At 45.4% G+C, this 23,227-nt stretch overlaps 1 protein-coding gene across 2 annotated transcripts in view; it reads right to left on the bottom strand.

Annotated features, from left to right (window-relative positions):
* Positions 1 to 23,227, bottom strand: part of SFMBT2 (Scm like with four mbt domains 2) — a 173,663-nt gene that overhangs the window by 43,209 nt on the left and 107,227 nt on the right. For both annotated transcript variants that reach the window (XM_064142702.1, XM_064142701.1), the window contains exons 8-11: positions 18,410 to 18,511; positions 17,600 to 17,747; positions 10,074 to 10,156; positions 4,936 to 5,062 (exon numbers count right to left, since the gene is read on the bottom strand). In XM_064142702.1, the coding sequence (XP_063998772.1) occupies positions 4,936 to 5,062; positions 10,074 to 10,156; positions 17,600 to 17,747; positions 18,410 to 18,511 (460 nt within the window). The remainder of the gene's footprint in view (positions 1 to 4,935; positions 5,063 to 10,073; positions 10,157 to 17,599; positions 17,748 to 18,409; positions 18,512 to 23,227) is intronic.

The raw sequence follows: 23,227 nt of genomic DNA, 5'->3' as shown, positions 1-23,227 counted from the left end.
ACTACAGGCTGGGGACAGAGTGGCTGGAGAGCAGGCAGGCAGAGAGGGACCTGGGGGTACTCATAGATAGTAGCTGAAGATGAGCCAGCAGTGTGCCCAGGTGGCCAAGAGAGCCAATGGCATCCTGGCCTGCATCAGGAACAGTGTGGCCAGTAGGACAAGGGAGGTTATTCTTCCCCTGTACTCAGCACTGGTCAGGCCACACCTTGAGTGCTGTGTCCAGTTCTGGGCTCCTCAATTCAAAAGAGATGTTGAGGTGTTGTAATGTGTCCCTATGAGGAGAGGTTGAGGGAGCTGGGGGCGTTTAGCTTGGAAAAGACTGGCTCAGGGGTGACCTCATTGCTGTCTACAACTACCTGGAGGGAGGCTGTAGCCAGGTGGGGTTGGTCTGTTCTGCCAGGCAACCAGCAATAGAACAAGGGGACACAGTCTCAAGTTGTGCCAGGGGAAGTATAGGCTGAGTGTTAGGAGGAAGTTCTTCACAGAGAGAGTGATTGGCATTGGAATAGGCTGCCCAGGGAGGTGGTGGAGTCACCGTCCCCAGAGGTATTGAAGAAAAGACTGGATGAGGCACTTAGTGCCATGGTCTAGATCTAGATGACTGGATAGGGCTGGGTGTTAAGTTGGACTGGATGATCTTGTAGGTCTCTTCCAACCTGTTTGATTCTATGATTCCCTGCCTAAACCCAGGAATAGATGTGACATAAAAGTTTGCTCTTAAAGTTTGCAGCTGCAGCCACTCTGACGAGCAAGGACACACTGCAATGTCTGTTCTCCAACACTGTTATTGCTCTTGAAAGACATATTCACAGCTACTCTGTACTCCCAGGCACAATTCTTCTCTCTGGCAATTGATATTCCTATCTTCCACTTCTGATACCTTACTGCTTCATCTGGCCCTTGCTCATGTCAGTGGAAAACAGCTTGTTTGAGACTCGTTAGTTTCATTTGCTGCATTTTATGTTGCCATCTTGTCAGACTAAGAAATGTCCATGAGGTTTGAGATGTTAAATGGAAAAGAACTGTAGATTCATAGGATGTTAGGGTTGGAAGGGATCTTTAAAGGTCATGGAATCATAGAATCAACCAGGTTGGAAGAGACCTCCAAGATCATTCAGTCCAACCTAGCACCCAGCCCTGTCCAATCAACTAGACCACAGCACTAAGTGCCTCATCCAGGCTTTTCTTAATCCCCATCTTCAACTACATCACATTTATCAGAATCTTACTTAGCCTAACCTGTATGTTTCCAGGAATGAGGCTTTTATCACCTCTTTGAGTGTTTCACCACCCTCACCATCAAATATTTCTTCCTTGTACCTAGTCTAAATCTACCCTTCTTCAGCAAAAACATCACACTGCTAAAAAAATCTATCCCCATTTTTCTTACAGTCACCCTTTAAGTACTGAAAGGCTGCAATAAGGTCTCTCTGGAGCATCCTCTTCTCCAGGTTGAACTACCCTAACCTGCTCATCTTGTTCTCATAGAAGAGATGTTTTATCATTCTGACCCTTTCTTTTGCAACATCTGAAGATGATGAAGGAACTGGAACACCTGACTCGTAAGGAAAGGGTAAGATACCTGACTGTTTAGCTTGGAGAAAAGCACACTGAGAGGGGATCTGACTGATGTTTACAACAGTCTTCTTGGCAGGAATCAAGAAGAAGGAGTGAGTCTTTCTAGTGGTGCCCTGTGATAAGACAAGAGGCAACTGATATGAACTGGAACACAGGAAGTTCCACCTCAATATGAGGAAAAACTTTACTGTAAGAGTGGCAGAGCACTGGAACAGGCTGTCCAGAATGATTCACAGGATGTCAGGGGTTGGAAGGGACCCATAGACATCACTGAGTCCACCCCCACCATCAGACCAGGACTTGTACAATGTAGCTCAGATCACAGAGGAACACATCCAGAGAGGCCTTGAAAGTCTCCAGAGGAGACTCCACAACCTCTCAGAGCAGCCTGTTCCAGTGCTCTGTGACCCTTACAGTAAAGAAGTGTCCCTCTTGTCTTGAGGTGGAACCTCCTGTGCTGCAGCTTGCATCTACTGCTCCTTGTCCTAAAATTGTGGAGCCTCCTTCTCTAGAGGCTGTCAAGACTCATCTGGATGCATTCTTATGTGACCTGCCCTGGGTGAAACTGCTTTGGCAGGGGGATTGAGCTCAGCTATCTCCAAAAGTCTCTTCCAACCCCTATGGTTCCATAATTCTATGACCATGTTTGTGGCTGAAAGAAAAGAACAGGGAGATTGGAAAACAGCATGAGGAAAACTACCATCTGCTGATATGAAGCTTATAGGATGAACAGAACAGAGCAGAAAACTCTCAGAGGGAAAATTGTGGAAAACCTCCCTGGAAAAGTGATTAACAAAAAGGTTTTCCTCACATTCCTTGGCTGTGCAGAGGGTGTGCATTACTGCTTGTATAAATTCACACCAGAAAGCTTCAGCATTAAAATCTAAAATGAACCAGTAAAAATTAACAATGCAGATGATGAGTAATAAAGTAGCAGAAAGTGATGGGATGTGCACATCAGATCAGCCTTATGCTTCTTCTCCACCACGGGGGAACTATACTGCTGCTCATTAAATGCTCGCCCTGAAGTTTACAGAGTTTTGCTACTGTACAAAGTGTGATTTATTAAGCAATGTTCCCGTGTGTCTAACTCAACACTGCTTAACTACTGCATCCTGGTTTATGGCTGCAGTTTGGGCCATCAAGGCAGTGAAACTGGGAGGGCAACAATGAAAGCTTCAGACGTGCCCATGATAAATGGTGGGACCCGAGGGCTTCAGCGATGGGCTCCCATGGTCGCTGGGGAGTGTTGGTGCTACCAGAATATAAATAGCCAGTTAGAAACAAGAGTGTATTAATGGACTCAAAAAAACCCACCCCATGCCACAGTTCAAGCCACATTTACTTTACAGCTCTGCAAGCAGGGTTTTGTGCTGGTTTTAATGCCTAGTTTTAGTGTAAGGCTGTGCATACTGGAGTTATGTAGTTCGACAGCAGCAAGGGTTTCTTTTTACTTTGTTTGCAGTCTTTTCATCCTCTCCATTTACTACAGATCATTCTATTCCTGGCACTGAGATAGAAACCAAGCCTAAAGCACTTTTATGTCAGAACTCAAAACACAGGGAGATGCACAAGGGGGGGGGGTTATTATAAGTTGTAAAAACATCCTTTAAGAAATTAAAGGAATGAAGGGGAGAAAGGGTTGAGGGAAGGGAGGAATGAGGGAGTGTGTGGCACTCTCCGTGCCTCTAGCCAGGGATTTGGGGGAATAGTTGATTTAAAGACATTAAGAAAGACCATTTCCTATTGGCTGTATCAGGAACAGTGTGGCCAGGAGGACAAGGGAGGTCATTCTGCCCCTGTACTCAACACTGGTCAGGCCACACCTTGAGTCCTGTGTCCAGTTCTGGGCTCCTCAATTCAAGAGAGATGTTGAGGTCCTGGAACATGTCCAGAGAGGGCAACAAAGCTGGTGAGAGGCCTGGAACACAGCCCTGTGAGGAGAGGCTGAGGGAGCTGAACAAGGGGACACAGTCTCTCCCATCTCTCCTCAGTATCCCTACTATCAGTAGGCAAGACCTCTGGACACCTATTAATACATCATGGGAGCCAACAGAACAAGGGGATGCAGTCTCAAGTTGTGCTGGGGGAGGTCTAGGCTGGATGTTAGGAGGAAGTTGTTGTCAGAGAGAGTGATTGGCATTGGAATGGGCTGCCCAGAGAGGTGGTGGAGTCACTGTCCCTGGAGGTGTTGAAGCAAAGCCTGGATGAGGCACTTAGTGTCATGGTCTGGTTGATTGGATGTGGCTGGGTGCTAGGTTGGACTGGATGATGTTGGAGGTCTCTTCCAACCTGGTTGATTCTATGCTTCTGTGTGATTCTGAGAAGTGCCTTTGATATTTTCATGGGTCTCCAGAAGAAAACAAAGCAGTGTATCATGGTTGCAGTTGGTGCTGACCCAATTACTATTGATTTCAGAGGGAAACTGAAGCTCTTACATTCATTATAGATGAATCCAGTAGCTTCAAACAACAGTGTGTTACCTTGATGGGTAAAAATTAACTATGCTGTGACAATGATGCATGCTACAATAACTTCAATGAGCAGAGCTTTCTGCTCTTGGTAACTTTACAAATAACACTGGTTTTAAAGCAATGATAAGAGGTATGCCTGTGTTGTTCTAAATTACACTTACTTCAGAAGTCCTTGCCCAGATGACTTGTGAAAGGAAGTCTCAGAAGGAAAACCACACAAAAAATGAGCTCACCTGTACCTCATTTCAAGACAGAAATGGAAGTTTTGACACAGTGTTTTTGCTCTGCTAGTTTTTTTCAGTACTCTCCTAATGCTGCTTGTACAATGGTGCTGTGCTCCATGGGATGGGAACTTGCTAAAACCTATATTATAAAAGGCTGTCTGCAACAGCTCTCTTAGGTAGCAAATGAAATTGTATGATCAAGGAGAAGTGTGATATGGGCATGCAATGGGCACAGCAAGTAGTAGTACATATTGCAGAAGATTTATGGATCTAGCTAAGAAAATGGAGAGGAAGGAAGGCAGGAACAAAGGAAGCTGCAGGACAGGAGAACCCATGGAAGCCTGATGGAAATCACATTGGACATCTCAGCTGCACAGGGGAGACAAAGATCCATGCTCAGGATGGAGGCCTATCATGATGGCAGTTAGGAGATTTCTGTCATCCATGGAGATTGTGCTGATAGATTTCATGTGGATGGGAGGATGGAAGGTCTTGTGTGCCCTTGTGGAGAGGGCAGGCGAAGATAATTCTTTACAATGCATATAAAAATGAAAGACTGGAGAAAGCAATATTGTGCAAAAGGTGAAGGACAAAATTGAGAGAGGATTCGAAAGACCCACACAAACATAAGAAGCCTCAGGAGCCTTTACAGTACATACCTTCAAGGTGAAGCCACATTAATCGTCCTTTAACCGAGGTGATAGAAGCAACACATATCTCTGCAGGGTTCCTAGGGTTCACTGCCTCCAACTTCATGTTCTTAGTAAAGCCACGGCTGAAGGATGTCTGAAAGAGTCAAGGACCAGCACTGAAATATGGCACTACAACACTGCATGACTTCACTTAGGCTGTTCACTGGGAAGCATCAATTTTGCATGGTTTGCTTTCCTGAAGTGCAAGATGCGCTGAAGAACACAAAGGCAACCAGACTCAAAATGGAGCTCCTCTAGACTCTCATGTGAAAGAAAACAATGATGGTAACACATCAAAAAACAATGTATTTCACAGTTTACTCCACTCCCTCACTCTCAGAGACTGAGAAGATTTTGCTCCACACCAGCTCCAAGCATATCTGAATGCTTACCAGTGGTGTATTTGTTAGCCACAGTTAGTTATGAGATACCACACAGAGGGTTCACAGATCTGCTGTGCTTGCTAGGAGAAACCTTGCAATGTAAATCATCATTTGTCTTCCCTGAGACCAGAGAAACTTCTCTACACAGCTAATTTCCCTGGCTGAGTGAACTTGAGAGAAATCTAAGTACACTTATTTTCCTGGAGTATTTTAAGCTCAGTGTGTAAGCTTCTTCTCTGTAGACTTCAGGTTACCTAAGTGCAGGTGAGTGTAGGTGGAGCCAGTTGTGTTTCCTGCCACAGCAGGACCTCCACTGCTCTCCTGCTTTTCCCCACTGCGTGTAAAGCCAAGCCAGATAATGCATCAATGATGCCCAAAAGAGCAGTCATCACCCCAAATAAAAAGCACACAAGCAAAATGCGAGGTCATGAGCTTGTCAGAATGCAACAGCCCCCGTAGTACTAAGAGGCTAAGAGCCTGATGGAAGCTGTAGTTCAAATCACTGAGGTACCACTTTTACAGGCTACTGTGTGCCTTGGCAAACCTCTTCAGTCTGGGGTTGGTCTGGCCATGAGATAGCAGCAGTCTGCTGAGTCCCTCCTGCTCCTGCCAGAGCCTAACATAAACCACAGCTCCTGTCTGCAGCCATTGCAGCTGATCTCAAATGCAGAGGAAACCCAAGACCCCACAACCTTCCCCACAAGCCAAGCATCGTTTTACCCTTACCCTCTGTCACTTCACATCCTCTCTCCCTTCATGTAAGGTCAGTTTCTTCCCAATATCCCCACCACCACCAACCCTGAAAACACACTAATGGAATACCAGTGACCATGCCATCACTTCCTTTCCTTGCATTTTCCTGCCCTCTGTCCCACCCATTCTGCCATCTATCAGCTCTGGGTGCCTGCATCTCTGCACAGAGCAGCACAAAAAGATCACAGAATCACAGCATTATTTTGGTTGGAAAGACCTTTCGAGTCACTGAGTTGCACCATTATCTAGCTCTACGAAACCACATTGCTCAGCATCTCCAGGGACAGGGATTCAACCACCCTTGTGGGGAATCTATTCCAGTGTTTGCTATCCCTCTCAGTGAAGTTTCTTTAAATATTCAACCTAAATCTGCCCTGGTCAGTCTCAAGGCTGTTTCCTCTTGTCCTTGCTACTAGAGACAACAACATCCACCCTGCTAAAACCCACTTTCAGGCAGTTGTGGAGAGTGAGAAGGTCTTGCCTTTATAGCATCCCTTCCCTTGGATGAGATTTCACCTGGACGAGATCTCATCCATCAATTGAATGTCAGACTCAAATTCAACCTTTCTGCTCTTTGTCTAGCACTTCTCACCGTGCTCACTTCACACTGAACTATCACTGGGAGCTCTCTGTGAGAGTAAAAGCTTCTGGATTTGGTCTTTTGTTGTTGTTATTTGTTTGTGTGGTGGCGTTGTTTATTCTTCTTTCTTTTTTATTAAGAGGTCTCCCAAGACAGTAATGCAAGTCTTAAACATTACTTCCCTCCTTGCCAGCCTTGCTCAAGACACGGATCAGCCTTACACTATAAAAGCTGCCAGGACTGCAGAAAAGCAGGGTGAGTTTGTTTAAATGCCTTTTATGTTCCCTAACAAGGAAACATCATTTATCATCACACCAGTTCCTTTCATTGCAGTTCGGCGCTGGAGGCTAATTTATACAGAATCAATGGCAAAACAGTTAGCTGGGAGTTTATTTTACTAAGCATTTGGTCATGTCAATCCATTTCATAACTGCCTCTCCTTGTTAAATATCCCCCCTGAGGAAAGAGTTGCAGCACATCCACTTCCAGCACCACGTCTGGCTGCACTAGGTGGAAGATGTGTTGGCAGTAAAGCTTCTATCAAAAAGCTGCTCGCAGCCACAAAACAAATGGACCAACCTGCCAGGGAGGCTGCACAAGTGACAACAGCAAGATTACATCTCTCTGCAGAGAGCTGTCTTATCAAGAGTGAAAGAGTAACAGATACATGTTCATCTGATGATTTTTTCCATTAAAAAAAAAAAAAAAGGAGGGCTTAGATTTGATTTAATCTTTGGAGGATACTACTCAGACTATTTTCAAAGCTGCCAGTGTGGAGAGCATAGATTCATTACTTGACAGAATAAAAGGTGATATAAAGGGAAGTGTGCTTGCAGAAAAGAGGGAACGTGGTAGATGTCCCACTCAGACATTTGTTCAGCTTCCTTGAGCACTTTCAGAAATCTTTGCTTAAAATCCCTGGAGGCAGAGGAGTTTGCATCAGGTGGCACACCAAATGGGGCAAAGAAACCCAAGCTCTGCTTTGATTCTCAAGTCAGACTCTGTAGATACAGGTTTTCTCGAATCCATTAACAGAAAAGGGTTCATCATTAAAGGTCTGCTCCAAGCCAGGCTGCCCTTGGGCCACCACAGATCACACAGTATCACAGTATCATCAGGGTTGGAAGAGACCTCACAGATCATCAAGTCCAACCCTTTACCACAGAGCTCAAGGCTAGACCATGGCACCAAGTGCCACGTCCAACCTTGCCTTGAACAGCTCCAGGGACGGCGACTCCACCACCTCCCCAGGCAGCCCATTCCAGTGTCCAGCGACTCTCTCAGGGAAGAACTTTCTCCTCACCTCCAGCCTAAATCTCCCCTGGTGCAGCCTGAGGCTGTGTCCTCTTGTTCTGGTGCTGGCCACCTGAGAGAAGAGAGCAACCTCCCCCTGGCCACAACCACCCCTCAGGTAGTTGTAGACAGCAATAAGGTCACCCCTGAGCCTCCTCTTCTCCAGGCTAACCAATCCCAGCTCCCTCAGCCTCTCCTCGTAGGGCTGTGCTCAAGGCCTCTCCCCAGCCTCGTTGCCCTTCTCTGGACATGCTCAAGCATCTCAATGTCCCTCCTAAACTGGGGGGGCCATAACTGAACACAGTCCTCAAGGTGTGGTCTAACCAGTGCAGAGTACAGGGGCAGAATGACCTCCCTGCTCCTGCTGACCACACCATTCCTGATGCAGGCCAGGATGCCACTGGCTCTCTTGGCCACCTGGGCACACTGCTGGCTCATGTTCAGGCGGGTATCAATCAGCACCCCCAGATCCCTCTCTGTCTGGCTGCTCTCCAGCCACTCCCACCCCAGCTTGTATCTCTGCATGGGGTTGTTGTGGCCAAAGTGCAGCACCCTGCACTTGGAGCTATTGAATGCCATCCCATTGGACTCTGCCCATCTGTCCAGGTGGTCAAGGTCCTGCTGCAGAGCCCTTCTGCCCTTTTGCATTCGATGCAAAAACAGAGCTGATATCTTGTGAGATAGTTACCATTTTGCGTTCCATAAACATCCTGTCCCCTGGTCTTGTGATTTCCGAGGCCAGTGAAAGGCTCTGTCACTCACAGGTGAACTCTCTTGTCCACCAGTCGCATCACTTCACTTTGCAAACCCTTCTGTGCTTATTTAGGTATGATCACTGTGCTAGTTTGAGCCTAACTGGGATATTTTAGTGAGAGGAATTACGTGATAGGCTGTGAAAAGGAAACAATGGTGATGTCTACTGCACTCATAGACTTCCTGAGATGTATAAGACCAAGAACACAAACGTAGATAACAGAGTTGCTCTCTGGCTCTGGCTGCCTCCCTTCTCTCTCTGACCTGCTGTTTGTGTGACTAATCCTTCTGCTTCCTAACCTCCCTGGACGATTCTCCAAACTCACCTTGAATGTAAGGCAAAGTCTGGGATAAGGTAGAGGGATGGAAAGGAGGTGGAAGGGCAGTTGGGAGCCCCTCCTGGGGACTTAGGTTTCTGGGAGGGCTGTTGTGTTTCTGTATTACATTTTAACTTGTCTATTTCAGTCTATAGCTGTACATAATATTGTAAATACCTGTTTGCATATTGTGCTAAGCTGTAAATATAAAGCTTCATTCTTCAATTTCCAGCTTCTTAGTCTAGTCTGGGTGATTTTTCTCAAGTGTAGGGGGGGCAGGTAACACCCAAGCATGAAGAAGAACATCAGATTACTGGGAAAGGCAGAGGGCTACATCTGCCTTTCAGCAAGTTATGGATGTCTGTTGGATCAGGCCACACCAGATTGTCATTGCCATAAACCAGCATATAAAACATTGTTTCCAAAGCTCTGAATCATCATGTCCTCCAGCTTAATCATATGCTGCTCACTCTTACATCACTGTTGCTGTATCAGGGAAGAACATGAACTGTCCTACAGACCAGAGATTCCATGTGGGTTAATCATCTTTCTCACACTCCAAGCTCAGCAGTTTCAACCTTAGCTTTTAAACACATTTTGTTTTGTTAAATGTATCCCCCCCTTGGGAACCAGAGAAAACATCCCAAATGTCAAGAGAAACAGACAATATCATGCATTTTTTTTTAATCTAGTTTATGTTTTAATCTAGTTTATGTTTTAATCTAGTTTTATACCATTTGAATTACTGCCAATGGTCAGTTGAGATCTTTCTTGTCCTAGGTGTTGTACAAAATCAGAGAGGAGATGAAGATCAGGACATCTAAATGAATCAGATAAACACAAGAGAAAGATAATTCTTCTTTTCCTTTTAGGGATGGAGACTTGAAACTTCTCCAGTTTACTTCCTAAAACCGACTCATGGTGATCTGAGAGCACCTCCCAAAGCCTTGCTGCAGCTTTTCTCTGCGAGTTATTTTGTTTCACATGGATTCACAGGAGAGATGCAAAAGCAAAAAGAGAACTTACGTTTCTAAAGCACATGTGAGGTGCTGCCTCCGCTCCACACTGCTTCTGGTAGTCTGCCCAGTCAAAGTCCTGACCAGAGTAACCTGTGGGATAACAAAACAGAGAGTATCATCAGCCACCATGTCACATCAGAAAGAGGATTTCAAGAGGACAGACATTTATATTCCAGTCTGCCATCCCTCCTCAGTATCCCTACTATCAATAGGCAAGAACTTCAGATGCCTGTTAATACATCATGGGAGCAAGCAGAACAAGGGGACACAGTCTCAAGTTGTGCTGGGGGAGGTCTAGGCTGGATGTTAGGAGGAAGTTGTTGTCAGAGAGAGTGATTGGCATTGGAATGGGCTGCCCAGGGAGGTGGTGGAGTTGCCATCCCTGGAGATGTTCAAGAAAAGCCTGGATGAGGCACTTAGTGCCATGGTCTAGTTAATTGGCTAGTGCTGGATGCTAGGTTGGACTGCATGATCTTGGAGGTCTCTTCCAACATGGTTGATTCTATAATTCTATGATTCTCCAGCTACCATTCAGACAACTTCTGCATTTCTCTTTGGAATTTCTAGGTCTTCAATGAAAATAATAAAACACTCATTTGCCTTTTCCTGTGAGCACCTTCCAGGATTTGATAAAGTTGTGTCTGCCAAGTAGTGCTAGTGTCTCCAGTTTCCAGATGAGGTTTGTCATGGATTTCTTTCTTCTTCCTTTAGCTATCTAAAACATGGGATTCCAAAACTGGATATCAAGGGTTCCTCAGCAGTGCACAGAAAGAGAATCAACATAGTCAGAAACTAATCTACCCTGCCTTTCAAAGAATGAGATAAACCTCTCCTCTGTCTTCACTGACACAGGTGCACCCCTCCATGACTGATTTTTGGGCAGCTCAGAGTACAGGAGCTTAATCCCATCATAGTAAGCACGAGTCTAATCTCAGTCACTAGATCATAGAATCATAGAATGAACCAGGTTGGAAGAGACCTCCAAGATCATCCAGTCCAACCTAGCACCCAGCCTTAGCCAATCAGCTAGACCATGGCACTAAGTGCCTCATCCAGATGATCCTTCACCTGTGCTTCTAGGGAAAATAAGGGAAGCAACACTGATTAATATGAGCATCTCCCAGGCAGACAAACTGGCCTCTGCTCATCTATTCTTACCTGACTATTTAGGCAATAAACAATTAGGATTAGGGGGAGGGGGGGGAATGTGGTGTGTGGTGTTTGCTTTTGGGTTGTTTTTTAATCTGCTTCTTAGTTTGTCTTTCTACAGTGCTTGAAACCAATGAGTGCTGAGCCTGCCCAGAGTCCTGTGACGATATTGTCAATACTCAGACAACACTGCAGAACTATTCTCACTGGAAAGTATCAGAAGTCACCTACAGGCAAATTTCTCCCTTCAGTCTCCCCACCTTGCATCTCAGACTGGCATCACTTCACAGAACATCACTTTTTCATTGATAGTCACAAAGGGCCACTCAAAATCAGATGGGAATGAATCATTTATGACCAAAAAACAAAAGTTTGGGGTTTTTTGTAGGCAAGAAAGGACAGGAATACTGAGTAAAGTCAGACAAGCAGATCAAACAAAATAAGAAGGTATTTTTTTGAGGATAGAGTGCCAAGTATCCTGCTAAGATGCAAGTTCTTGGGCTAAGATGAACTTTAATCCTAATGATTGCATACACGACAAACAAATTAATGAGATAAAGCCTTGAGCTAAGATGCTGTTCTCTGTGGGGTGTGAAAGTGCATAATAATTGGATAGCCAGAAATGTACATGGAGAGGGGAGGGAGAAAGGAGAATTACTTATAGAGAGTGTGCATTTTTCATACTCAGAGAAATATACTTGCACAGGTTTTTATCTATCTATTTAGAATCATAGAATCAGTCAGGGTTGGAAGGGACCACAAAGATCATCTAGTTCAAACACCACTGCCATGGGCATGGACACCTTACCCTAGAGCAGGCTGCCCACAGCCTCAGCCAGCCTGGCCTGAAACACCTCCAGGCATGGGGCCTCAACCACCTCCCTGGGAAACCCAGTCCAGCCTCTCACCACTCTCATGCTCAACAACTTCTTCCTGACCTCCACGCTGAACCTATGACCTCCAGCTTTGCTCCATTTCCCCTAGTTCTGTCACTCCCTGAGAGCCTGAAAAGTCCCTCCCCAGCTTTTTTGTAGGCTTCCTTCAGCTACTGGAAGGCCACAAGAAGGTCACCTCAGAGCCTCCTCTTCTGCAGACTGAACAGCCCCAACTCTTTCAGTCTGTCCTCATAGCAGAGCTGCTCCAGCCCTCTGAGCATACTCGTAGCCCTTCTCTGGATACACTCCAGCATCTCCACATCCTTCTTGTAATGGGGGCTCCATTTATGCAATAGTGTTTTCTTTCTACTTCTTCTGTGTTTTCTTTTTTCTCTCCAATTATTTGTTTGCCAAATACTCTTCTGGTTCATATAATGAAGCAGAAAAGAGGAGAAGTGCACATCACTTTGTGTCAGAAGGGGATTCATCTGAACGCATAGAGGTGTTTGCAGTGGAGATTCCCTTAGCTGTGCATCTCACCCTGGGCTCCCTAGAATCAACTGGAAACAGGCAGATCTATCATAGTATCACAGTATCACAGTATCACCAAGGTTGGAAGAGACCTCACAGATCATCAAGTCCAATCCTTTACCACAGAGCTCAAGGCTAGACCATGGCACCAAGTGCCACGTCCAATCCTGCCTTGAACAGCTCCAGGGACGGCGACGCCACCACCTCCCCGGGCAGCCCATTCCAGTGTCCAATGACTCTCTCAGGGAAGAACTTTCTCCTCACCTCCAGCCTAAATTTCCCCTGGCACAGCCTGAGGCTGTGTCCTCTTGTTCTGGTGCTGGCCACCTGAGAGAAGAGAGCAACCTCCCCCTGGCCACAACCACCCTTCAGGTAGTTGTAGACAGCAATAAGGTCACCCCTGAGCCTCCTCTTCTCCAGGCTAACCAATCCCAGCTCCCTCAGCCTCTCCTCGTAGGGCTTGAAGTGAACTATCTGTCCTCCTGCAGAAAGAGCAGAATTGCCACGTGAAAGCCCCTCTCACACTCCATTGACTGCAGAAGAAGCTAAGGCGCTGGGCTCATGTTTGTCTATGTTAAATTATCTGGGGTCTCAGCTCATTGTCTTCAGGGACTCCAAAATCTGCCAGCACCCTGCACATTCTCTGTTCTCCAGTACTTCATGGGCAGGTTTTGACTCTTAATTGTAAGACAGGCAAAATCTTGTTAGAGTGGATGGAAAAGACATACTGACAAAGGCAGAAAAAAATTGACTGTACTGTCACTGTACAGCCACCTATGGAAATTGCTGGGAAGATCATTTGCTGTAGACTTAGTAGGAATAGAACCTGAGGGGGCACTTGGACAATTTGCCATAGCTAGCTTTGGCAGACCAACAAGGATGACTCCAGGAGAGGAATCCTCAAGAACTGGATTCAAACAAGCCTGGACCTGCATATGGTATTTTCATGGAGCATCATTATAGAAGCTACTTTTCCTAGCACATGAGGAGGTGTCATGTACCCAGCACTGCCATTATCATGTGGCATTCACACACCTTTAAGGCTCAGACCCAGCAATAATATTCAAAGCTTTGCTTATCATAGAATCAAGCATAGAATCAACAAGGTTCGAAGGGACCTCCAAGCTCATCCAGTCCAACCTAGCACCCAGCCCTGGACAATCAACTAGACCATGGCACTAAGTGCCTCATCCAGGCTTTGTTTGAACACCACCACCTCCCTGGGCAGTGTACAGACAGTGCAATCCAGCTGCTGCTCCCCAAACCATATTGTGTTTGCCACCTCAGCTCTCAGCAAGGAAGAGCCCAGCAGTCTAACCAGAAGCAAATATAACAATACAAATGTACTGGAGGGTTTGGAATTGGCATTTCCTTAGTCAGCCTTTCAACCAGGAGTCGTACTGAAATGGTTTTTTGCCCTCTTAATAGTTCATAAAATGAAACAATGGTTGTTACTCTAAAAGGAAGTAGTCTATAAACCCAGCTCTAATAAATATAAACAGTGCTTGTTCAGTGTTTAGACAACAGCAGTAAATGGGTATTCATTTTTGGCACTGTGCAGGAAAATACTGCTCTTTATTTCCAGTAGCAAATGTTTGTGCCTCCTGTTCATGACTCATCTAGTCTAGCTTCAATAAAGGTCTGATAGGCAAAGGGAGAAAAAGGCAAGAGAATGGATATTAGGCAAATGAAGTGCTCTGAACTTCAACACCCAACCTGACACACTGTTCTGATGAAATAAAATCAGTTAATTTTTAAATCAGAGAATCTCCTTGCCAATCCTAAATGAACCAAAAATTCCAAGCCCAAGATACAGCAAAGAAATCCTTCTCAGAGAAGAAAAAATACTTCCAGCATCATCTCCTGCACCAAGGGAACTTCATAACATTCAGCTGGCAAAAACATTTTCAGTAGTAAGGATGATCTTGGAGGTCTCTTCCAACCTGGTTCTATGATTCTATGATTTATTGGGAATGAGTGAGCAGTGGGGAAGCAGAAGGCTGGTTAAATCTGGTGCAAGAAAGGGCATATCTGGACATCCCAGGGCAGTTAGAGCTGTCCAGTCACTCAGGAGGAAATGGCAAGATTTCCTCCTCCTGCAGACCTGCTCAGCAGCAGCTAGCTCACATCACAGCCTTCTTCCCTTCACAGTATTGCAGCCTTCTCATGTCAGTCCTGGCTATTTCTTTATCCAAAGCTGATATTATTCTGCTCAAAGAAGACCAGTTCCCTCAGTAAGGGTTTGGATGCCTTTTGCTTTTCCCCTGCTGTTTTTTTCAGTGGTTTGTTGAGTTTCTGTGTTATTTTTTAATGAAATCATTCCAATTCCTGGTTATATTTTAGTAACACAAAGAATGTGTCTGCCAAGGGAAGCTAGTTTTGACACTAAAAGTGGTAAGATGCAGTTTGGGCACGCAGCCCTCACACATAGTCTAAGTATCACAATATATAGCATGCATCTATCTGCCACCTGCTTTATCATAGAATCATAGAATCAATCACGTTGGAAGAGACCTCCAGGATCACCCAGGCCAACCTAGCACCCAGCCCTAGCCAGTCAACCAGACCATGGCACTAAGTGCCTCAGCCAGGCTTTGCTTGAACACCTGCAGGGATGGTGACTCCACCACCTCCCTGGGCAGCCTGTTTCATAGCTTCTCTCTACAATTTCTTATTTGACAGCATAAAGCAAACTTGATTTTCACCAGATGAATGACAGGAGACTTCCTACATTTTCTCAGGAACTCAGGTAGACTGTACTCACCAGGTAACACACAAAATACCCACCTGCCCCTCAGATTTTACTGGCCATAAGACAGGTGCTACAGACACTTCTGAAAGATCTGGCATCTAAAAGATCGTTTCCATGCACTTGCCCAGTGAAAGACCATCTCAGACAGGCTTTGCACCAACATGGACAACCTCGTAAAGAGAACTGTTTGGCCTGTGGGCTGCTCTAGTTAGTTAGGTGGCCTGGGAGGAAGCTGCATGGGATTCTGAGGTTAAAACAAACAAACAAACAACACCCCACCACCCCCCCAAAAAAAACCAAACCATTTCCTTTACTTATGCTGGAGGGCAGGGATCCCATCCAGAGGGACCTGGACAGGCTGGAGAGGAGGGCACAAGACAAGCTCATGAGGTTCAACAAGATCAAGTGCAAGGTCCTGCATCTGGGACGAGGCAATCTCAAGCACAAATCCAGGCTGGGCAACGAGTGGCTGAGAGCAGCCCTGAGGAGAGGAACTCGAGGGTGCTGCCAGATGAGAAGCTCAACATAAGCCAGCAGTGTGCACTTGCAGCCTGCAGGGCCAATCAGATCCTGGGCTGCATCAGTAGAAGTGTGGCTAGCAGGTGGAGGGAGGTGATTCTCCCCCTCTCCTGCGCTCTGGTGAGACCCCACCTGGAGTACTGCATCCAGTTCTGGAGCCTCTACTACAAGAAGGATGTGGAGATGCTGGAGTGTGTCCAGAGAAGGGCCACTGGGATGCTCAGAGGGCTGCAGCACCTCTCCTATGAGGACAGACTGAAAGAGTTGGGGCTGTTCAGTCTGCAGAAGAGAAAGCTCTGTGGTGACCTTCTTGTGACCTTCAGTAGCTGAAGGAAGCCTACAAAAAAGCTGGGGAGGGACTTTTTAGGCTGTCAGGGAGTGACAGGACTAGGGGGAATGGAGCAAAGCTGGAGATGGGTAGGTTCAGAGTGGAGGTCAGGAAGAAGTTGTTGAGCATGAGAGTGGTGAGAGGCTGGAATGGGTTGCCCAGGGAGGTGGTTGAGGCCCCATGCCTGGAGGTGTTTAAGGCCAGGCTGGCTGAGGCTGTGGCCAGGCTGATCTAGGGTAGGGTGTCTGTGCCCACAGCAGGGGAGTTAGAACTAGATGATCCTTGTGGTTCCTTCCAACCCTGACTGATTCTATGATACTTTCATTGTCAGCAGCTTTGCTAGCCAATACCAGTGAACTCTTACATAGGCATTATCATTACACCTGGATTTAAGCAGGAGGGAGCTAGAGCCTCCAGACAGCACATTTATTTCAGTAAAAGCCCAGGGTAATCATGGATGCACTGTATGCAGCCACACACACAGAGAAAACTCCAGGACTTTGGGGTGAATTTCAAATTGCATGTGCTGAAGAAACACTCTGGAAATACAAAACAGATCTGATAGGAAATAACCCTTTCCTTCCCTGCATTTGGCAGCAGCATCTTTTTCTCCCCAAATTGAAACAAGCCTGCATCCACAAAATTTAATGGGATTTGTAAATTTAATTTCATTTTTAGTCATTTGATTTTCTCCCAGGCAACAACAACATTTTTTGACTAAGGGTAAACTTCCAGTCCCAGCTTCAAAAACCTAAAATTCCAAAGGATCAACACATTTTGCAAGCAAAGAAACACTGCTAGGGAGGGCACCACAGGTGGTTGTCTGAAATTGCAAGTAATTAAGTGCTCTGCTACAGAGTTGGGAAATAGCTCGGTTGGAGGTTGTTTCTCCTGGCTCTGACCTGGACATTGCTTGCAGTTTGCCCTCACCTGGGAATTGAGACAGGGGAGGAAATGCCTACATGCTCCTGGGTAGGCAGCTGCAAGTTTAGTTTAGACATTAAGATTTAAGAGCTTTGTTTGCCGTAGTGTTGTACCTCGATGCTATAGGGAGGTGCCTGGTTTGCCTCTGGTATGATATGACTTTTAATGCTGCTTTTGCTTTCTACATGCACAAAGCATCACCAAGATACATTTCAGAGGAATTGAGCAGGCTTTGGCGCAGCCTGCTTCAGACTGCAAAGTACACAGACATCAATCCGCCAGCAAGACACGTTTGCAGAGATGCTAGGAGCCAGAACAGCTCAGTGACTCAAGAGAGCTGCTCTGGCTTGAGATGCTTAGGGTTATGCTCTTCAGTATCATGGTTTTAAAAAGCAATAACAACAAGAAAACTTCCTTCAGAGGAAACCTGCAAATCACCGAGAAGGAATACAAACCCTTGGGAGGTGTGAGATTGACTCCGTTTTTAAGGCACCACTGTATTGGCAAGATCCCTAAGGAATCTGCATGGCAAAGCATTGAGATTTTGCTGGGTTCAGGTCTCAGGTCATCAATGGTCACTTGTAAAAAATGATTGTTAAAAACCTAAGGGGTGAAAGAAAAAAAAAGAAGAAAACAAAATCAGAAGTTAAATTAGCTGTGCCATTAGGTAAAACTGAAACAGTCAGGCTCTGGAGTCACACTGCCCCTGAAAATAACCTGCTTGCACCTAATGCTTTCCACCAAAGTGTTTCCATCAAAGCCTTTCCATCAAGGAGATCAAACCCTGCATTTTCCAGGTGGGTAAGCTAAAGAAATGGAGTGCTGGGGTTTGGTTTCACTCAGTGTGCCCAAAGCTGAGCAGGGACTAGGGGACATCTTGAAGACCTCATAGCCTTCCTCTCTCTTGCTTTGGAGACTGTAGATTAAATATCCATCTACCACCTCCACCCAGCTGGTTTATTTCAAAAGGCTTCCCAGAAGTGCAGAGAAAATGCATACAAGTGGAGGAGAGACAGAGACTAAAGCAGAGCCCCTTTTTTTTTTGCATGCAAGTTGTAGATGGACAAGTTCATCCCTGTTGCATCTAAGTGCCTACAGTCAGCTGGTGATGCCTGTGGGAAGGAAGCAATTCATTAATTAAGAACATCCATGAATTTCAACATATTTCTAAGTGCAGACTCCAGCCAATTAAGTATCACTCTTGAGTTTTTCCTGCGTAAGGTTTCTAATCAGGCTCTTTTCATCTGTTCTTTCTGGGAACTCACCTTGGTCACTGATGCAGGACAAATATGAAATGGCTCCCTCATATTCACCGCCTCCAGCTTCATCCCCACAGCAAAGAAGTGGTTTCTTAAATCAGCATGGTCCTGCAGGAAGAGATGAGGAAGAGGAGCACAATGGTATGCCCATACTGTCCACCAAGGAGGGGTCAATATGTTTGAAAATCTATGTGAAATGCACTGATGTGGACTTTGTCACTTAACTTATCACTAGATTTGACTCCCAGTTCCTAATGGGCATTCCCAGTCCTGTTGTTTGCGTGCCAATCACAGAAAGAGGGGACAGCATGATTCCAGATCTGCAGGACCAAACCCATCATATCTAAAGCATGATGTATGCTCACCTCAGCAACAGCTTGAATTTGGTCAACGAGGAGATCATGTTCACCACAATGAGGACCTCACTAAGAAATGGTTACTTGAAAATATCCCCTGGGCAGAACCTCTTCACCTCTTATAGATCCTACTATCTGAGAGCAAATAAAGGTCCAGGGGTGTCAGGACCCAACCTGACATTCCCCAGAAGCACAACACACATGTGAAATGCTTAGCATGGCTCTAATTTAACCCTGATGGATATTCAGTTCCTGCAAGGCACCAAAATCACGTGCTGCAAGATGGATAGGTCTTTTCTCCAGCCAGGGGACTGAAGGTACACTAAGGCAAAGACAATCAACTTGGAGCCAAAATGTGGGCCACAAGAGAAAGTGTTTGTGGGAAAACACACAACTGTGTTCAAGTAAATGCCCATTGCAACACTTCCAGTCAGATCAAATCTGGTTGTGCACAGCAGCTTTGGGGATGGCAGCAAAAATCCCAGAGAGGCTGCGGGCTCTCCTCCTATGGAGACTTTCAAGTCCTGTCTGGATATGCTCCTCCACGATCTGTGTTAGATAGTATTGTCCTGCTCTGGCATGGGGGTTGGACTTGATGATCTCCTTGGGTCCCTTCCAACCCCTAACATCCTGTGATCATGTGAACATAAGGTCCCAAAACTCAGAAGCAACCCAGGTTCAACTCAGTAGAAATAGAATCAACCAGGTTGGAAGAGACCTCCAACATCAGCCAGTCCAACCTAGCACCCAGCCCTATCCAGTCAACTAAACCATGGCACTAAGTGCCTCATCCAGTCTTTTCTTGAACACCTCCAGGGACAGTGACTCCACCACCTCCCTGGGCAGCCCATTCCAATGCCAATCACTCTCTCTGGCAACAACTTCCTCCTAACATCCAGCAGTTTAATATTTTAACATTTATCAAATTCCTTCATCCATCATGACCTCTACTAGGCATACAAGCTGACATCCTAATGCCATCCATCATGACCTCTACTAGGCATACAAACTGACAGCCTAATGCCAGGGTAATCATCATATTTTGTATTTAGTAAATAAAAATGTCCTTCAGTATTTCCAAACTCTCTGTGTGTTAGCCAACAGGAGCACAAAAAAAGAGCTGATGTTATATTTAACACGCACGTAGTAGCTACTCCAAGCTACACCGAGAAAGCCTGCTCTCTGTAAGTGCTTAGCAATGTCATTCCCATCTGCATTCATTGCTACACCTTGTACTCTTGTTCTGAAATGATTTTCTATTGATCCAAAGCTGCATGCCACTGTGCTTTCTGTTCCCAAGAACTGTCTTCACTTGTAGACTTAACAACTTCTATTTTGGGATTGTACATTCCTGGTGCCATTAGAGAGAAGGATTTTTACAAGCTCCAACTATGGCTAAATGAATTGTTTTAGTCTCAGCAGCTTGCAATGTTAAGGAGCTTTTTCTGTGAGAACAAAAAAAAACAGTTGGGAAAAAATCATCATAATTGTCATGGATTTAGTCTCACAGCACAAGTACCTAAGGATGGGGAAGCTGAGGAAGATAGCAATAGTGACCCAGAGTCAATGAACTAAAGCCTGAAGAAGGAGAAGACACTCAGGAGTACTAGAGTGCAGCATAACTATCAGCTGTATTTAGAGTATTATAGAATCATAGAATCAGTCAGGGTTGGAAGGGATCACAAGGAGCATCTAATTCCAACCACTCTGCCATGGGCAGGGACACCCTACCCTGACCAGAGCCTCATCCAGCCTGGTCTTAAACACCTCCAGGGATGGAGACTCAACCACCTCCCTGGGTAACCCATTCCAGGCTCTCACCACTCTCATGCTGAACAACTTCCTCCTCACATCCACTGTGAGGTCTGGAAATAGCTTGGATTGGAACAAACCTTAAAGGGTCATCATCCAACATTGTCTCAAATGTTTCCAGGGATAGGGCATCATCTGGGCAACCTGGGCCTACATGTAAAACATTTCTTCTTTATATCTAGTCTGAATCACTCCTCTTTCCATTTAAAACCATCAAGCCCTTCTCCTGTCCCAACAGGCTTTGCTAAAAATGCTGTTCCCATCTTTCCCAGAGGTTCCTTCAAGTACTGAAAGGCTGCAGTAAGATCTCCCTGGAGTCTTCTTTTCTCTAGGCTGAACAATCTCAACTCTCAATCTTTCTTCACAGGAGAGATGCTCCATCTCTCAGATAATTTTTTGGTCTCCTCTGGATATCCTCCAACAGCTTTCTTGTGCTAGAACCCTGGAGATGGACACTTTTCTCCAGGTGAGGTCTCACTTGAGAAGAGTGACAGAACCTTTACCCTTGATCTGCTCGCCACACTCCCCTTAACGGAGCCCTTCCTTTTGCAGTTGCTGGCAGTTAACTTCTATATCACTGAAGGCTCAGAATGACAGAAGACTCATTTCTACCAGCTTTGAACAGCCAATGTTTCATTAAATAAAAGCCTAATTCAGAGAAGAGGATCTGGCTCCTTGTACATAGACACTGCATCATACCAGGGATGGATCAGAAGAACAGGGTTCAGAACTACCATCTTTAACACAAAAAGGCTTCAGCTTGGGTTAAGATGATGGCTGCAAAAATCAGCCCTCACCAGCACTGAACTTCAAACCTCCAAAGACAAAAAGCATCTGGACTGGAGGGCTGCTGCCTCCTGCATGAGGATCCACACCCAGAATGTCTTATTCTTTAGGGTCAGCTTGTAAAGAGAAGGCAGCTTTGCAAAATGCACATCTGGAAGCAAGCTTACATTGCAGCATCTTCCCATCAAAAGCTCCACGCTGCAAAGCATGCTCATATCCAGCTTCAATACATTATAAGCCAAGAGCCAATGTACTTAATCATGGTTATCTTTAAACATGCAAGTAGTTTCATCAACTTAAGTGATTTGTTGATTGAGACCAAAAGAAATTCAGGCCAAACCCTATTACTTCTCATTTTTATTTTAATCATTTTCTTTAGTTCAGGTCACACAGCTGGTGAGAGGCCCGGAACATAAACTCTATGAGGAGAGGCTGAGGGAGCTGGGGGTGTTTAGCCTGGAGAAGAGGAGGTTCAGGGGGACCTCACTGCTGTCTACAACTACCTGAAGGGAGGCTACAGCCAGCTGGGGGTTGGTCTCTTCTCTCAGACAACCAGACACAGAACAAGGGGACACAGTCTCAAGCTGTGCCAGGGGAGGTCTAGGCTGGATGTTAGGAAAGTTCTTCCCAGAGAGAGTGATTGGCATTGGAATGGGCTGCCCAGGGAGGTGGTGGAGTTGCTGTCCCTGGAGGTGTTCAAGCAAAGCCTGGCTGAGGCACTTAGTGCCATGGTCTGGTTGATTGTCTAGGGCTGGGTGCTAGGTTGGACTGGATGATGTTGGAGGTCTCTTCCAACCCGGTTGATTCTATGATTCTAAATCTTCCATTTCTTTTGGGCTTTTTCAAAGGCCAAAAAATAATCAAGTATGGGGAAAAAAAAAAAGAAAGCTAATAACATCTAAAACTGTTTTACTTCAAAAGATATCCTCTTGTCTCTGCATGCTGTGTACCTTAGGATCAAATCCCTTCTCATTCAGCATAGCATGTAAATATCTTCCTCATTAAATTAATAGCAAGAGTGAACTCACACGGGGATTTCATGAGATCTCAGGTACATGTCCCTTTTGAGGGTTAAAATCCCTCTTTGAAGCAGGGATGTACATTTGTTTGGAGAAGGGCTGCAGAAGTAAAAAGCTTGTCTGTGTTAAATGTCAGTTTTGAGATGGAAAAGCTTTCATGGAGAAAAACCTCTTTGTATGGCAGAGCTCTGCAAACGGCCAAGGTCTGGATATTTGATCTGTCTCCTGTGTTTGCTAAAGAGAAGCATCAAAACTTACCAAAGCAGCCTCAGATTTCATCAGTCACAAAAAAAAGGAATAAAAAACATCCTGATGCCATTCTCCAGTTCCAACGTTGGAGTTGCCTTAGCCAGCAGGGAATTACTTAAGATTTGGCATATGCTCCCCTTCAAAACTCCAATTAATTTACATAATTTCTAAGAATAGGTCCACAGAAGTGAAGGGAAAGCTTTTAATTAGTATTAGACTCCAAGTGATACACTGGATAATGAACTGCTCTCTCTTCCCTTTATTCACATTGACAGGGAAGATGTCAGTTTAATAAAGGCAGCTCCAGGAAGAGGACTGGAGGGGTGAGACTTCCCTGAAATTATTATGGGTTGCAGAAGCCAAACCTTTACTGCTATTTCACAGCATTCAAAGCTACCAACGAGTATGTCATCAGCCATTATTTCTTAGCAACTTCTCCAAGTGAGTTTCAATTTTCTTTGAAATGGAGATGAACAGACAGAATATTTTTGATCAGCTAGAGCATTTTATAGCCTCATGCAATGGTGAACATTTAATTCCTACCAGCAGGCAATGCTTCCCAGGAGGAGAGCCACTGACCTCCTGTATTTAATCCAGCAGAT

Source organism: Pogoniulus pusillus, chromosome 4 (genome assembly GCF_015220805.1).
Source record: "Pogoniulus pusillus isolate bPogPus1 chromosome 4, bPogPus1.pri, whole genome shotgun sequence".
Taxonomy (NCBI): domain Eukaryota; kingdom Metazoa; phylum Chordata; class Aves; order Piciformes; family Lybiidae; genus Pogoniulus; species Pogoniulus pusillus.
This window is presented reverse-complemented; position numbering and strand designations above follow the sequence as displayed.